General features: G+C 37.6%; 3 protein-coding genes across 8 annotated transcripts in view; all 3 read right to left on the bottom strand.

Moving 5' to 3' along the window:
- The window catches only part of LOC308684032 (protocadherin gamma-C5-like), a gene marked incomplete at its 5' end in the record, with an annotated part of 159,710 nt that extends 151,502 nt beyond the window's left edge, over positions 1 to 8,208 (bottom strand). Inside the window, one exon of one of the 2 annotated variants that reach the window (XM_081355033.1) lies at positions 5,723 to 8,208. In XM_081355033.1, coding sequence (XP_081211159.1) covers positions 5,723 to 8,116 — 2,394 coding nt within the window. The remainder of the gene's footprint in view (positions 1 to 5,722) is intronic. The other variant, XM_081355034.1, reaches the window with a different exon arrangement.
- LOC308684178 (protocadherin beta-7-like) lies at positions 221 to 4,031 on the bottom strand (the record flags this gene model as incomplete). Its single annotated transcript, XM_081355296.1, has 2 exons — positions 221 to 226; positions 1,620 to 4,031. 2 exons carry the CDS (start codon positions 4,029 to 4,031, stop codon positions 221 to 223), a joined length of 2,418 nt encoding a protein of 805 aa, XP_081211422.1.
- Positions 8,209 to 9,580: 1,372 nt separating the features above from the next.
- The window catches only part of LOC308684031 (protocadherin alpha-C2-like), a gene marked incomplete at its 5' end in the record, with an annotated part of 69,998 nt that continues 64,256 nt past the window's right edge, over positions 9,581 to 15,322 (bottom strand). For all 5 annotated transcript variants that reach the window (XM_081355025.1, XM_081355024.1, XM_081355023.1 and 2 more), the window contains one exon: positions 9,581 to 12,300. In XM_081355025.1, the coding sequence (XP_081211151.1) occupies positions 11,990 to 12,300 (311 nt within the window). In that variant the 3' untranslated portion in view covers positions 9,581 to 11,989. The remainder of the gene's footprint in view (positions 12,301 to 15,322) is intronic.

Raw genomic sequence — 15,322 nt, 5'->3', positions numbered from 1 at the left:
AGAATGCAGGACATTCGAGAACCACAAAGCTCTTCTCGGTCTATTGTCTCTGCCACGATTAAATCACCAGTATTCAAATTAATATCACAATACCGTTTGCTGCTGTCCTCCGTGTCTATCCGAGCTTTACGAGAAAGTAATTGTTTCACATCCATCCTGAGATCCTTGGCTATATTTCCAATCACATACTGGCGCTTCGTTTCTTCCGGAATATTGTAGCTCAGATCTGCAGAGACGATTGTCAGAGGAAACAGAAGGAGAGCAACGAAAAACGCAAAGAAATGAACTGAAAATAATCTGTATTCCATTTGTGAAGGTTTGATGTTGCACCTGTCCAAAAGTAATTAATCTTTGACGGATGATATTCTAATAATTCTCTCGGCGTCGACGGACGGTCACTCCATTTTGTGCGGCGTTTATTCTACCAGACAGAGCTCATACTGCATACATTAAGTGTGGGAGGAGAGACGCATCAGTCTGCACTCTTGGTGAATAGCGACACTGTGAGCATTTTTCTGTTAATTGCATCTTTCATGTATGAAATGACTATACAGGGATCAACCAAGTGGAACCGTAGTGTTTTTCATCGCGTAATTTTGTAAAATAATCATTTACATAAATATATGAGTTCTCAAACCGGTTCCACGGAGGGCCTAGTGTATGCAGGTTTTTGGTCTTTCCCTTCAATTAGTGCCCAATTAAGACCTAGACTACCAGGTGAGGGGAGATCTTAACCAATTAGTGACCTACTCAATCAGTCTGGTTCAAGGTAAAAGAGAAAACCTGCATACACTAGGCCCTCCGTGGAACCGGTTTGAGACCAACTAAAAAAGGTCTCGCATTCAGAGGAAAAAGTAAACAGAGAGTGTTCTCGCTGTCCAGGCTCGAGGTGCTGAATAAATATATATATATATATATATATATATATATATATATATATATATATATATATATATATATATTTATTATTCATCGCTTCAACCAAACTTCTGTAGTAGGTTTACACGCACATGTAGGATATACTGTACTATTGGCCTCACAATGATAAATGTCCAAACACTTTCAAACCATCTACGCTAAACTTACCAAAGAACTAAGCTTGTTTTTTAAACTAAAACATAAAAGAAAACAAACCAACAAAACTTAAATCTAACAGAGACCAACTAGCCAATTCCATGTTATTTTTTTCTAATCAAAACAGACCGCAATTCACATTAATAAAATATAATAGAAAAAATAAATAAAAAAATGCAGATCATTTTCTTTAAAAACAGACCTTTTTTCGGAACTGATGAATGCAGCCTTCAAATATTGGTAAAGGTGTGCAGGAAGTATATGTATGAGATCAGAAATTCGCGACCTACATGATTTAAAGTATTTAAATATAGCCTTCGTTATTAAAAGAAGAAAGACGATAGTAGTTAGAGATGATAGGAGTTTTATATGTAGCCTAGTACAGCGTGAGGTCTAATATGTTTCCCAAAATACTTTTACATTTTTAAACAGGGACCGCCCTAATAAAGTATGTGATAATAATGCAAATATCAATTAAAATTTCAGCGGAGACAACATAAAATACAAAAATTAAAAAGGGTCGAAAAGAGTGAAGCTGCTCTTACCTCATCTTCAATTCCTGTAACATCTAGTGTAATCATGCTAGAGCCAAACTGAATACTGTCTTCCTTTTTTAGAGTCCCACCAAAAGGAAGTGTGTTTTCATTATACGATCTCACAAACTTGAAGTCACTTGTGCGCGAGCCTGTGGTTAGATACGCGTCATAATTGTAAGAGCTGCGGAGAGTTCCTGCTCCATCCACCTCTGCATAGTTGGGAGGCAGATAGGCGCTGGGAACAGCAACTGCTCCATCAAACAACAGTCTGGGCTTTCTCCTGTGACAAAACTTCACTGCCAAGATCAGTATGATGAACGTCAGGAAGAAGGTGCACACGGAAACTAATGCAATGATCAAATATGATGCTACTTTAGAGTTACTGTCCTCATAAGTCATATCTTTAAGTTCAGGAACTTCGGAAAGGTTGTCAGAAATCAGTAAATTCACAGCACAGGTTGTAGACAGAGAGGGCTGACCGTTATCCTTCACTGAAATAACAAGGTTCTGCTTCATATTGTCAGATTCAGAAATGTCTCGTTCTGTTTTGATCTCTCCACTATGGAGACCAATGGAGAAAAGTCCCGGATCAGTAGATTTCAAGATCTGATAGGACAGCCATGCGTTCTGTCCAGAGTCAGCATCTACAGCGATCACCTTGGAGACCAGAGAGCCTGAGAGAGTCGCTTTAGGGACCATTTCAGTCATTAAAGACTTTCCATCTGGAACAGGGTATAATATCTGTGGAGAGTTATCATTCTCATCTGTTATGAAGACTTTCACAGTCACGTTACTGCTGAGTGGAGGAGAACCATTGTCTCTGGCAACAACTTTGACACTGAAGTTTCTGAACTGCTCATAGTCAAATGATCTTACAGCATGAATCACCCCTGTATCTCCATTAACAGATAGAAATGAGGACACTGGGACCCCATTGACTTCACTGGGAACCAGAGAGTACAGTACAGTCCCGTTCTGTCTCCAGTCTGGGTCATTTGCACTGACAGAACAAACAGAAGTGTCTGGTTTGTTATTTTCACTTATATAAGCACTGTATGTCTGCTGCTCAAATACAGGAGGATTGTCATTCACATCTGAGACAAATAAATGAATTGTCATGGATGTGGATAATGGTGGAGATCCTCCATCTGTGGCTGTGATGGTAATGTTGTAATCAGATTCTTTCTCTCGGTCTAGAGCTTTTGTAGTTACTAGAGAGAAATAGTTTTTAACAGATGGGTTGAGTTTGAAAGGAACATTTTGCTGAACAGAGCAACGAATCTGCCGGTTTTCTCCTGAGTCTTTGTCTTGAACATTAATGATTCCCACTTCAGTACCTGGATCAGAGTTTTCAGGTATCGGGTTATTCAAAGATTTAAGGATGATTCTAGGTGGATTATCATTAATATTAGTTATATCTATGATAACTTTAGCAGTCGATGACAACCCAAATGTGTCTTGGGCATGAATTCCTATTTCATAGTCTTTTTCATTTTCATAATCAATTTCTCCAGTCACCAGAAGTTGTCCTGTTGTTTTATCAATAGAAAATATTTTTGCAGCTTTATCTGAAATTCTGCTGAAGTCATACGTCACTTCCCCGTTTGGACCTTCATCAGCATCAGTGGCGCTCACTCTGATTATTTCTGTTCCTGAAGGAGCATTTTCAGCCAGAGTGACCTTATAAACAGGCTGACTAAATACTGGGACATTATCATTGGCATCTAGAACAGTGATGTGTATGACAGCAGTGCCAGATCTCTGCGGTGAACCACCATCAGTGGCTGTGAGGATCATATCTATCTCCTTCTGCTGTTCACGATCCAGCTCCTTTTCCAACACGAGTTCTGCGTATTTCCCTCCATCTGCACTATCATGAACATTCAAAACAAAATGTGTGTTTCTCTCCAGTGAATAGCCATTGACCGCGTTATGTCCAATATCTGAGTCATGAGCCTCATGCAAACGGAATCGCTGGCCTTTGTCTGCTGATTCTCTAATTTCAAAATTAATACGCTCATTTGGAAATCGTGGCACATTGTCATTTATATCCTGAATTTGCAGAATTATCCGGTGCACTTCAAGAGGGTTTTCCAGGACGAGCTCATAACTGAGAATGCAGGACATTCGAGAACCACAAAGCTCTTCTCGGTCTATTGTCTCTGCCACGATTAAATCACCAGTATTCAAATTAATATCACAATACCGTTTGCTGCTTTCCTCCATTTCTATCCGAGCTTTACGAGCAGATAATTGTTTCACATCCATCCTGAGATCCTTGGCTATATTTCCAATCACATACTGGCGCTTCGTTTCTTCCGGAATATTGTAGCTCAGATCTGCACAGACGAGTTTCATAGGAAACAGAAGGAGAGCGACGAAAAACGCAAAGAGAGGAACTGAAAATAGTCTGCATCCCATTTTTGAAGGTTAATGTCACACCTGCGCAAGGGCAAATTAATCTTTTGACGATGTTATTCCAAAAATTCTATCGTCATCGACGGACTGTTACTCCATTTTGTGCGGCGTTTATTCTACCAGAAAGAGCTCATACTGCATACATTAAGTGTGGGAGGAGAGACGCATCAGTCTGCACTCTTGGTGAATGGCGACACTGTGAGTATTTTTCTGTTCATTGCATCTTTCATGTGTTTATAAAGACAACAGTGAATAACCAAGGGAAGTCTTATTTTTGTCTAAGCGTTTTTTTTTTTTTTTTTTTTTTTGTAAAATAATAATTTACATACATCTATATATATTGGAAAGGAACTAAAAATGTCAGGCATTCAGAGATAAAGTACAACAGATAGCGATGTCGCTGTCCGTGCATGTCGTGCTGAAACCTGATGCCCTCAAAGACATTGGACAAGAAAGCACTTACTTAGCTTTGAAATCATATTAAATAAACGTTCTTTTTTCTAATCTGTTTAATTGTTTGAATTTCCCCCCTTTGGTCTGCTATTGAATGGTTTTGTCCAGAGTACTGTTGCCTTTGCTCGTTCACTGCTAAACGCTTGAGCCTAAGGTACTGTTGCTTTATTGTGAGATGCCCCAGTCTACAACTCAACTTTGCTATTGTACAGGTGCCTTGTTTTTTTTTTTTTTTTTTTTTTTTTATTATTATTATTATTATTTTTTTTTTTTTTGCTTTACCAGTTAAGCCGTTATCCTCCTGATTGTTGTTTTTTCTTTATAACTTGGGAACGGTAGGGAGGGCGCCATTTTATATTGTGATCCTCTGTTTTCCCCTGGTTTGTGGCTAGGGAGTGAGCGTACATTTCTGTTCTTGATTTGTTCTTTTCTGTGACAGGCTTAGTAAGGGATTAACTAATGTAGTCCCAAGGTAGACTAAACTTGTGTTTGATATTTTGGCATTGCCCCCTCCTGCATTCTTTGTTATGGAGGAGGAGTTTCCCTAAGTTGTACGGTTTATTCACAAGAAACCTTGCTATATATTGTGAGCCTTTAACAAAACTGTTAAAAAAGGACCTTGTTGTTTTGCTGTGGCAGGGCCCATGTGAATGTTCTCCTTAATCTTGTTGTGTTCTGCTAAAAACCCCTAGACATATGACGTAACAGTGTCCAGAATTGATGAATGCAGCGTTCAAGTGCTGTAAAAGGTCTGTAGGAAGTAAACATTTGTGAGATCAGAAATTCTCGACCTACATGGTCCATTTCAATTGTTTTCATCAGCAGCGGCAAAAAGCATTAATAGATCAAATAATATGAAATGCGGTAAATTAAGAATGATGATACTGTAGCTTTTTGAGCTATCAAAAATACACGGAGGCAGGACTGCAGCGTGAGAACAACAACAGTTGTTTTTTTATTAAACTTATATATCAGAAAACGCACATCTACCAACCCCCCATACTCTCTCTTGAACTCCTTCTTAAAGGGAACGTGTCAAATATGCATGCTGTCGGTGATGTGTGAATTATGTAGATCCGTGATGTGTGAGCTTGTATCTGCCCCTAAAATAGTATTTTTATACAAATGTAATACAGCGTTTTATTAATGCTAATAACATTTAAAAATATATAATCAGCGGAGACACCACGAAAAGCATAATAACAATAAAAATTAGTCCAGAGGAGTTAATCCTCTCTTACCTCATCTTCAATTCCAGTTACATCTAGTGTTATCATGCTCGAGCCAAACTGAGTATTGTGTTCCAGAGTGCCACCAGCAGGAAGCGTGTTTTCATTATACGATGTCACAAACTTGAAGTCACTTGTGCGCGAGCCTGTGGTTAGATATGCGTCATAATTGTAAGAGCTGCGGAGAGTTCCTGCTCCATCCACCTCTGCATAGTTGGGAGGCAGATAGGCGCTGGGAACAGCAACTGCTCCATCAAACAACAGTCTGGGCTTTCTCCTGTGACAAAACTTCACTGCCAAGATCAGTATGATGAACGTCAGGAAGAAGGTGCACACGGAGACTAATGCAATGATCAAGTATGACGTTACTTTAGAGTTACTGTCCTCATAAGTCATATCTTTAAGTTCAGGAACTTCAGAAAGGTTGTCAGAAATCAGTAAATTCACAGCACAGGTTGTAGATAGAGACGGCTGCCCGTTATCCTTCACTGAAATAACAAGGTTCTGCTTCATATTGTCAGATTCAGAAATGTCTCGTTGTGTTTTGATCTCTCCACTATGGAGACCAATGGAGAAAAGTCCCGGATCAGTAGATTTCAAGATCTGATAGGACAGCCATGCGTTCTGTCCAGAGTCAGCATCTACAGCGATCACCTTGGAGACCAGAGAGCCTGAGAGAGTCGCTTTAGGGACCATTTCAGTCATTAAAGACTTTCCATCTGGAACAGGGTATAATATCTGTGGAGAGTTATCATTCTCATCTGTTATGAAGACTTTCACAGTCACGTTACTGCTGAGTGGAGGAGAACCATTGTCTCTGGCAACAACTTTGACACTGAAGTTTCTGAACTGCTCATAGTCAAATGATCTTACAGCATGAATCACCCCTGTATCTCCATTAACAGACAGAAATGAGGACACTGGGACCCCATTGACTTCACTGGGTACCAGAGAGTACAGTACAGTCCCGTTCTGTCTCCAGTCTGGGTCATTTGCACTGACAGAACAAACAGAAGTGCCTGGTTTGTTATTTTCACTTATATAAACATCATAATTCTGTAACTCAAATGTAGGGGAGTTGTCGTTGATGTCTGAAACTCGTATGTTCAGAGTTATATTGGAGAATAAGGGGGGTGTACCTCCGTCCTTTGCTGTTATTGTCACATTGTAATTTTCGAATTGTTCTCGATCAAGCGAACTAGTTGTTGTGATAATGAAATAAGACTTGATGTACGGCTGTAGTTGAAATGGCAGACTCGTCGAAATGGAACAAGTAACCAGGCTATTCTCACCTGAATCCTGGTCCTTTACGTTTATCACTGCGATCTCTGAACCAGGTGGGATGTTTTCTGGGATTTGGTCTTTTAGAGACTTTACAGATATAACCGGCGCGTTGTCATTGACATCATCTATTTCAATAACAACTTTACAGTGGCCTGTCTGACCTCCACCATCCTCCGCCTGCACTTCCATCTCGAACGAGGAGGCCTTCTCGTGGTCCAACTGTCCAGTAACAGATATTTCTCCATAATTTTCGTCAATTTGAAACAATTCTTTTGTGTTGTCGGATAGGTGATTGATGTAATACGTTATTTGCCCATTTGCACCCTCATCCAAATCGGTTGCAGTAATTTTGATCACAGACGTTCCGAGTGCTGAATTTTCAGATAAACGAGTCTTGTATAAAGGCTGAGAAAACACTGGTGCATTATCATTCATGTCTAACACGCGTACTTCAATAACAACAGTTCCAGATTTTGGAGGATTTCCCCCATCGACAGCTGACAAAATCAAGGAATGCTCTCCCTTTGTCTCTCTATCCAGGCTGTTTTTCAAAACAATGTCCACATGCCTGTCTTTATTTGATTTTGTATCAAGAACAAAATGTTTGTTTTGACTGAGAATATACGTCTGAACTGAATTAATTCCAACATCCAAATCCCGTGCGCGAGCTATTTGTAATTTGCTTCCCGTCGGTGCCGCTTCGCTTATCTCAAGTTTAATTGAATCTTTGGGGAAAATAGGAGGGTTGTCATTGATGTCCTGGACCTCCAAAACAACGTTATGAAGCTCTAAAGGATTTTCAAGAATAAATTCAAAGTGCATGAGACAGGGGGATGTTGTACCGCATAGCATCTCTCGGTCGATTCGTTCCGAAACAAAAAGATTTCCAGAATCTAGGTCTACATCACAGTACCTTCTCTCCCCTTGGTAATCCAAACGGGCTTTGCGAAACCTCAAGCGATTAGAATCCAAATGAAGCTCCTTACTTAGACTTCCAATAACATATTTTGTCTTTGTTTCCTCCGGCACAGAATAACGAACATCAGCATTGGTAACGCAGAAGAGAAGCGACGTTATCCATAATCGCCATTTGGCCCAACACAATTTAGACGTTTTCGCCATGTTTTCTTGTATGTAATAAAGTAAAAACGCTGTTTCGAAATCTTCCTCACAAACAACTGATTTGCGTGGATAGCACTGCTATTTCGACAAATGACTGTTGTTAACAGAATAGAAAAAATATTCGCACCAAATGGGTGTGTACTTATGCCCCCCAAAAAACAGAGTTAATCAACAGCGACACTGTGTGGTTCAGTTGAGTTTAGGTAAACAGCTTGTGAGGTTAAATGTATGGTTTGTGCAGACGCTTCATATTTACAGAGATGTGTCTCATAATGTGGGTTTAAATTACATTCTCGCATGGCATATCAAATATAACCTTGAAACATTAATATTGACTAATAGAGAAGTGATTCCTTCAAAACCCTCAATACAAACAAAATATTTAAAACAAAATAGTTTTTTTTCTCACACTGCAGATAAACCAACAGAAGCGCAGTATTATGACAAAGTATTTAAAAGGGTTTATATTTTAAATACATACTCTAACTTTTGTGAGCATTTATACTGGTCATTTATATCGTATATATATTTTTTTTAGAACTACATCAATATACATTATTGGTGTTGTTCATACTAGCTACACACGCCACTAACGGACACACATGTATTTCAGCACCATGGATAGCTACGCAGTAGTCGCCGGACAAAACTCTTGTAATGTGCTATTACGTGCGTAGGATGACATTTTATTTCAAAATGTATTCAGTACACAGCAATGGAATGTCAAACAAATATAAAAGATTGCACATTAGAGAAGACAATGACTGGTAAAAAGATATTTTGTTGAACTGCACACATTCGGTCTCCTTCGTAACAGTCAGCACACATCTGACGTTCATTAATCCGAGACCAATGCCTTGCCTTTGTGTTTTATGTGTACAACGAGCAAATAAAAAAGAATAAATAAGAATCTTGCTGAAGCATCATGATCAGAAAGATGACAGTTCCAAAGCACACACTATTTACCCTTCACCAAGTCTGCCTAATTGTATTGTTTTTCAAAGTATTCTCGTTCCAGTATTATAAAACATTTAAAACAGTTTTGGAATTCTCTTCAAATAATTCCCCAACCAAACATGCAAACATATAGCTCAATCCTATTTGAACAAATCAACAAATCAAGGGCAGTTTGTTTCAGAAGAAGTTGTATTTTGTGCAGGTGAAACGTTCAGGTCCATCTATTCTTAACAGCCTGAAAGTCTTAAAATAGAAAGCTCAGACAAGTTACCATATGGCCTGCCACTGTAAAATAAGCTTATCTTTGGGAACCAGATTTATGACAAATATCCAACTGGTAAAAAAAATGGGTCAGCACTTCGGATGTTTAAGATAAAAATCCATATGTGGACATATGTAGTGCAGAAAATGAAGAAAATATTTAATAGAGAATATTGTATAAATAATGCTATTACTGACAATATAGATAGGTAAAATCAAAACCACAGAAAAACCTTAAATACTTATGAAAGAAAACTTTATTTGTGATTTATAAACAAAACACATTACCAGATTTCATAAAGTAATATAAAATAATAAACACCATTACACTGATGAGCAGGTGTACAAAAATCTTGTCCAACATATTTGCACCGTCAAAGTCAAAAGCATAGTGCCACTTAGGCACTGGATGAATTTATATATAATTACTACACACAAGCAGAATACATAGACCCTTTTTATTTCTCTTTTATAATTTTTTGACATTTTTGTATTTTGTATTTTTTTTTGTATTTTTTTTTTCCAGAAGGAAGAGGCTTATATCATAGGGATGTATGAACTTGTTCACAATACAGTGTTATTGATTTCAAAGCCTAGCACAAAACGAAGGATTGATCCTTTCAAGTTGCAAAAATCATAAAGTTGTAAAGAAAAGCAATTTAGACCATAACACTACAGCTTACATATATCTAGAATGTTAATGTTAACGTTGATCGCCACAGAGCAGACATCGGTTCTGTGTCTTCTTTGTACACTCTATGCATGTATGTAATCAGTTTATGTTTGAGTATGTCTGAGTGAATAATTTGATTTATGTCTACATACTTCAGCAGAGACGATACACATCTCCAGTTCCATCTTAAATGAGAAAAAAATAATTATGAAAAACATATCTGTTCATTTATATCTATATATAATTTTTGTTTTAATTGCGTTTAACATGCAAAACAGTCACTTGGTGATCTGACAGCACTGAACCACACCTGAAAGAGACTTGAGTGAGTGTGTGTGTGTGTGTGTGTGTGTGTGTGTGTGTGTGTGTGTGTGTGTGTGTGTGTGTGTGTGTGTGTGTGTGTGTGTGTGTGTGTGTGTGTGTGTGTGTGTGTGTGTGTGTGTGTGTGAGCGCTTTGTGATGATATGGTCTCATAGCAGCACAAACATCTTTCCTTTACTGAACAGTACCTCTACAGACTTAGAAGGGAAAGAAAAGAGAGATGTGATCCCTCTGAATGTTAAAAAAAAATCCCATTATTTACAACAACTATGTCATGAAGCTATGTCTCGCCATTGATTATATACAGTAGAAAAAATCTGTTCTGTCCACTACTGTGGTCTTTTCAGTCTAATCTCCACTCACCCTCTATCATTGCCCTATAAAGCACCATACGCCATAGCTAAACATCTCCACAATAAGCTTGGCTACATAGTCCATGATGGTTCCACTGCTGTGAGAGCATAAACACTGGAGTGTATTGAGTTTGTGTGTGCATGTAGGGGCCAGTACATGTGCTTATGTTTCCAGCAGAAGGAGTGAAAATGATATTGGCAATTTCACAGGCTTGATTTTTCACCTCTTTCTTGTCACACTGTACAATACGAGCCACCAGGGGGCAGTACTGACATGGGGCCAGCACAGCACACCAGATAAAGGGAGGTTGGCAAAATGAGATATGCAAAAGTTACAAGCAGTAGGTGAGGGCAAGAAGCTGGACTAAGACATTAAGCCGGCAGAAAGTGGGATGACGTCTATCAAACATTCAAAACAGCAGCAAAGGAAGTAGGTGTGTTTGAAAAGAAGCAACAAGCATCCATTCTACTATTTTACAGACTTTTGAGAGGCTGTTGTGCTTCAGTCCTGTTGTGGGTTTAGCTTTACAGCGAGTGGAGAGCCTATGTATTAGAGAGCAAGAATCTCTTTAGCTGTATGCACGTAATTTGTCTGTGCATGATTTTGGACTATATAAGATGAGATTTACTTGCTCTTATAAAATATACTGCGATTTCAGCGTTAGTTTAGGAGCAGGAAAGAAGCTTTTTTTCTGAGTGTAAAGCAAGTGTCTTGGATTTTGCTGCTACATTCCCATCTCTGCAGAGGTTTACTTTAGATCTGCTCTAGAAATCAGACACTGGTCTTTCTGATAATTGCAGTTAGATTTGTGTCTTTTTTTTGTGTGTCTTTTACAAAGTTTTGTTTCCAGCAGATCAAGGCGTGAGACGGGGCCAGGGGAGGTTGTTTCTTCCCCATTTGAAGTTGAGGGAGGAAGGCAGGGATGGAGTCAGAGAAAACTCTTGGTATGACAGGAGTTAATATCCAGTTTAACTGGACATTTGTTTGATCCTTTTAAAAGAGGAGAGGGACTTCCCTTGATGTGGTTGAAAATGTCATTCACAAGGTGCACGCAGACTTGGTTTGCATTTTGCAGACATTGCTGATAAATTTCTGCACAATAGAGTAGAGTTAGAAAAATAGCCAATCAGAGTCAAGGAAACATGTTTACAGGGTTAATTTGTGATTTTTATGTTCACTTGAATTGGTAGGTATGGTATATAGAAGGATCTTTCTCTCTTTACATTTTCAGTATTTTTGGTTTCCTCTTTCTGTCAGCGTTTGCTACAAACACAAGTTGATCGCTGTAATATTGTAGACGTTCTTCATTACTCTTCGCCATCATCTTTCCCTTTATCCTTCTTGTCCTTCTTTTCCTTCTTCTTCTTTTTCTTCTTCTTGGACTCCTCTTTCTTTCCGAAGGTGATGAACTCGCCCTTCTCATCAACAGCACCTGGGTCCTGCCGGATGGAGATGATGGCAGGGGAGCCGGGAATGATGAAGGCTTCAGGAGGAATCTCTCCCGGCTTCAGGGCTTGTGGAGGACCGTAGCCGGGGCCCGCACCGTAGCGGAAGCTCCAGCTGTTACTGTTGATTCCAGCTCCAACAGGAGGGGACAGCTGTCCCTCTCCCTCCCCATCTGAGAGAGAAAAAATACAAGGATTAGATTTTATCATCATCACTTAAAAAAAAAAAATCTGATTCAAAACTAAAAATAAACTGACCCAATTACTAATTACTATTATCTAACACCTAACTCATAGTTTCTCCAGGGATACTACACATGTAATTCAAGCCTTATTAGTAGCTTTCACTGAAGAAATCCTCTAAATTTCTAGGTGTAATTTTTTTGTGTGTGTATATATATATATATATATATATATATATATATATATATATATATATATATATATATATATATATATATATATATATGGGGAGACAGAAATGTCAGGGTGATGCAACTGTCTTGATATTACAACAAACAAACCAACAAAAAATCATCATTGAAAGAATACAATTCTTGAAATGAAAACCTTAAGAAGTTTGACGAAATGAAAATAAAAACAAGGTTGCATAAAGTAACGAGTAACTGATTAAATTTTTTTAAATAATTTACGCAATTAACTCAACTTCCGTTTTTTTTTTTTGTTTGTTTTTTTGTTTGTTTTTTTAAATCAATTGACAGCCCTTAAAAACAGCTTCATTGCTTATTACTATTTTCAACATTTTTGTCATGTTGTGCAACCAACAAAGCTGAAACCATACTGGAAAAAAAGGAAATGATGTCATAGAGAGACCTGTTTACTGTATGTCTGTAAATAAATCGCTAAATAAAATGTTATTACTTTTTACTTGATGGTTACACCGCATGACAAGAATCATTACATTTTCATTACATTTTAAAATGTTATTACTTTTTACTTGATGGTTACACCGCATGACAAGAATCATGTTAAATGTTTTCAAAACTATATCAAACAAACATAAAACACAAAGAGAGCACTTCTAATAACTATTTTATTTTTTCTTTCTGGAGACGAATGGCAAAAACAATCTGCATCAAATGCATGATTGGAGAAGCATGTTTTCTTTGCTTTATTTAACACTGATCTAAACCTACAAGTAATGCGCGCACACAAACACACACACACACACACACACACACACACACACACACACACACACACACACACACAGACAGACAGCATCACTCTTGAGTGCACTTTCATACAATGTTCATGTTTGAAAGTGTACTACCCCAACAGGGACAGAGAGCTGAGTACAGAGTGAGAGACTTATGTACTACTTTCCCTACAGAAGCAGGGCTCTTTGCCACACCAGTTACTCTATGACCTACTTTCATTTCTGTGTTTTATTTAGATCTCACCATGGCCCTGAAATGCAATTCTGTTTGTTTTTTGATCTGTACGTTTATGACAGTACCGCACGGCTTATTTCAATAAATGCAAACCCTAGCAGGGATTATCCATTTTGATATTCTTTCCTCAGCTTAAATGAATCTGCATGGGTGGATTGTGCATCTATGTGTGCGTGCAACAACTTACTAGACTAAATTAGGAATCCTTCTCGCGCTCAGTTTCAGGCACGTCTAAATTTAGACACTTCAAATACAGCCATTAATATGCAAACTGCTTTTTTTTCTATGGCTACTGATCCAATATGTGTAACTGTTCAAAATCTTGACCATGCTGAAAATATACCACCTCTGCATCAATACAGAACACTCATGGCACGCAGATGGTGCAGCGAAGAGTCAATGAGAGAGTGTTCACATGCACACTGTATGCCGCCACCCCTGGGCTTGACGGATCACATTTGGCTGAGAAGGTCAGAAATTGTGGTTTAGAGTGGTAGCATTTACTTGCAGAGTGGTCAGATCTCTAGTGAGAGAGTAACTCATGTGTTCATGTGTTAGTCACACCTCACTCCATCTCCCTGTGGCTTTCATTATGGCAGTAATATCAGTGCATGTGTGTGTCTGCTTGTTAAGTTTCATGTCAGAGCATGTCAACTGAGCAGACTAGTTCTCGTCCTCATGAGACCAAAGGGAAGATAAGCACAGTGAAGCTTTAAGCAACAGTTTAAAACAAACTTTCATTGCATTTCTCTCTTTGGTGTAAAGTTCAATAACAAATAAGTGTTACTGATTTAAAGGAAAAAAAAAATTAAAAAACACATTTTGCCAAGTTTTTAGAAATGTATTCATTTTGCTTTCAATTTGATGACTGTACTGTAAACATAAAAGTAATAAAAAGCAAAGTTATTTTCTGCATTTTTGTACTTGTTGGTTGCACCACATGCCTTTGATTCTGCAAACATTTTTGAACTATAAATAAGCAGCGAATCAATTTTCTTAATTGAATCCATTTTTTATTTTTTAAAGAATCCTAAGAATTAATAAACGATTTTGCCAAATTACTTCAGCGTTTCTTTTCAAGAATTGTATTTATTTAATAGTTATTATTATTATTATTATTATTATTAGAAGTAGTAGTAGTAGTATTACTATTATTATTGTTGGCTGTCTATTATTATTGGCTATCTGGCACTCTAAATTTATGCAAAATTAATTTTATTCCAGAAATTAAAAACATTATTTTTATAGATTGTGGATTTGCAAACTGTCTGTAAAAACTGCCCCAGATTAGGCTGTTCTTATGAGGGATAAAAATCTCCAACATTCACTGCTAAAAAATCGTGTAATTCCATTTGAGCTTGATTTTTGGTAAAATGTCAATAATATGATGACACACACAAGCGTCTGACCATTTATAAAGCCACAATACCAACTTTGACAACACACTGCTTAATAACTTTTTTTTTTCTTTTTTTTTTCTCTAATAAGTAGGATAGTAGGACCTAATATATATATATATGTGAGGATATATATATCATGTGACACAGAATACTGGATTAATGGCTGATGAAAATTCAGCTTTGCATTGCAGAAATAAATTACATTTTAAAGTTTTTAAAATTGTAATAATATTTCACAATATTACTGTTTTTTTTCAGTATTTTTGATCAAATAAATGCAGGCTTGATGAGCATAAGAGACTTCTTTCCAAAACATAAAACATAGTAATGTTTAACATTGTAAGGCATCAGATCAGCCAGATAAATGTGTGCATTTAAAG

This window comes from Scardinius erythrophthalmus (genome assembly GCF_964197995.2).
Source record: "Scardinius erythrophthalmus genome assembly, chromosome: 23".
In the NCBI taxonomy this organism is placed as follows: Eukaryota; Metazoa; Chordata; class Actinopteri; order Cypriniformes; family Leuciscidae; genus Scardinius; species Scardinius erythrophthalmus.
The sequence above is the reverse complement of the archived record's forward strand: the minus strand, read 5'-3'. Positions and strand labels throughout refer to the sequence as shown.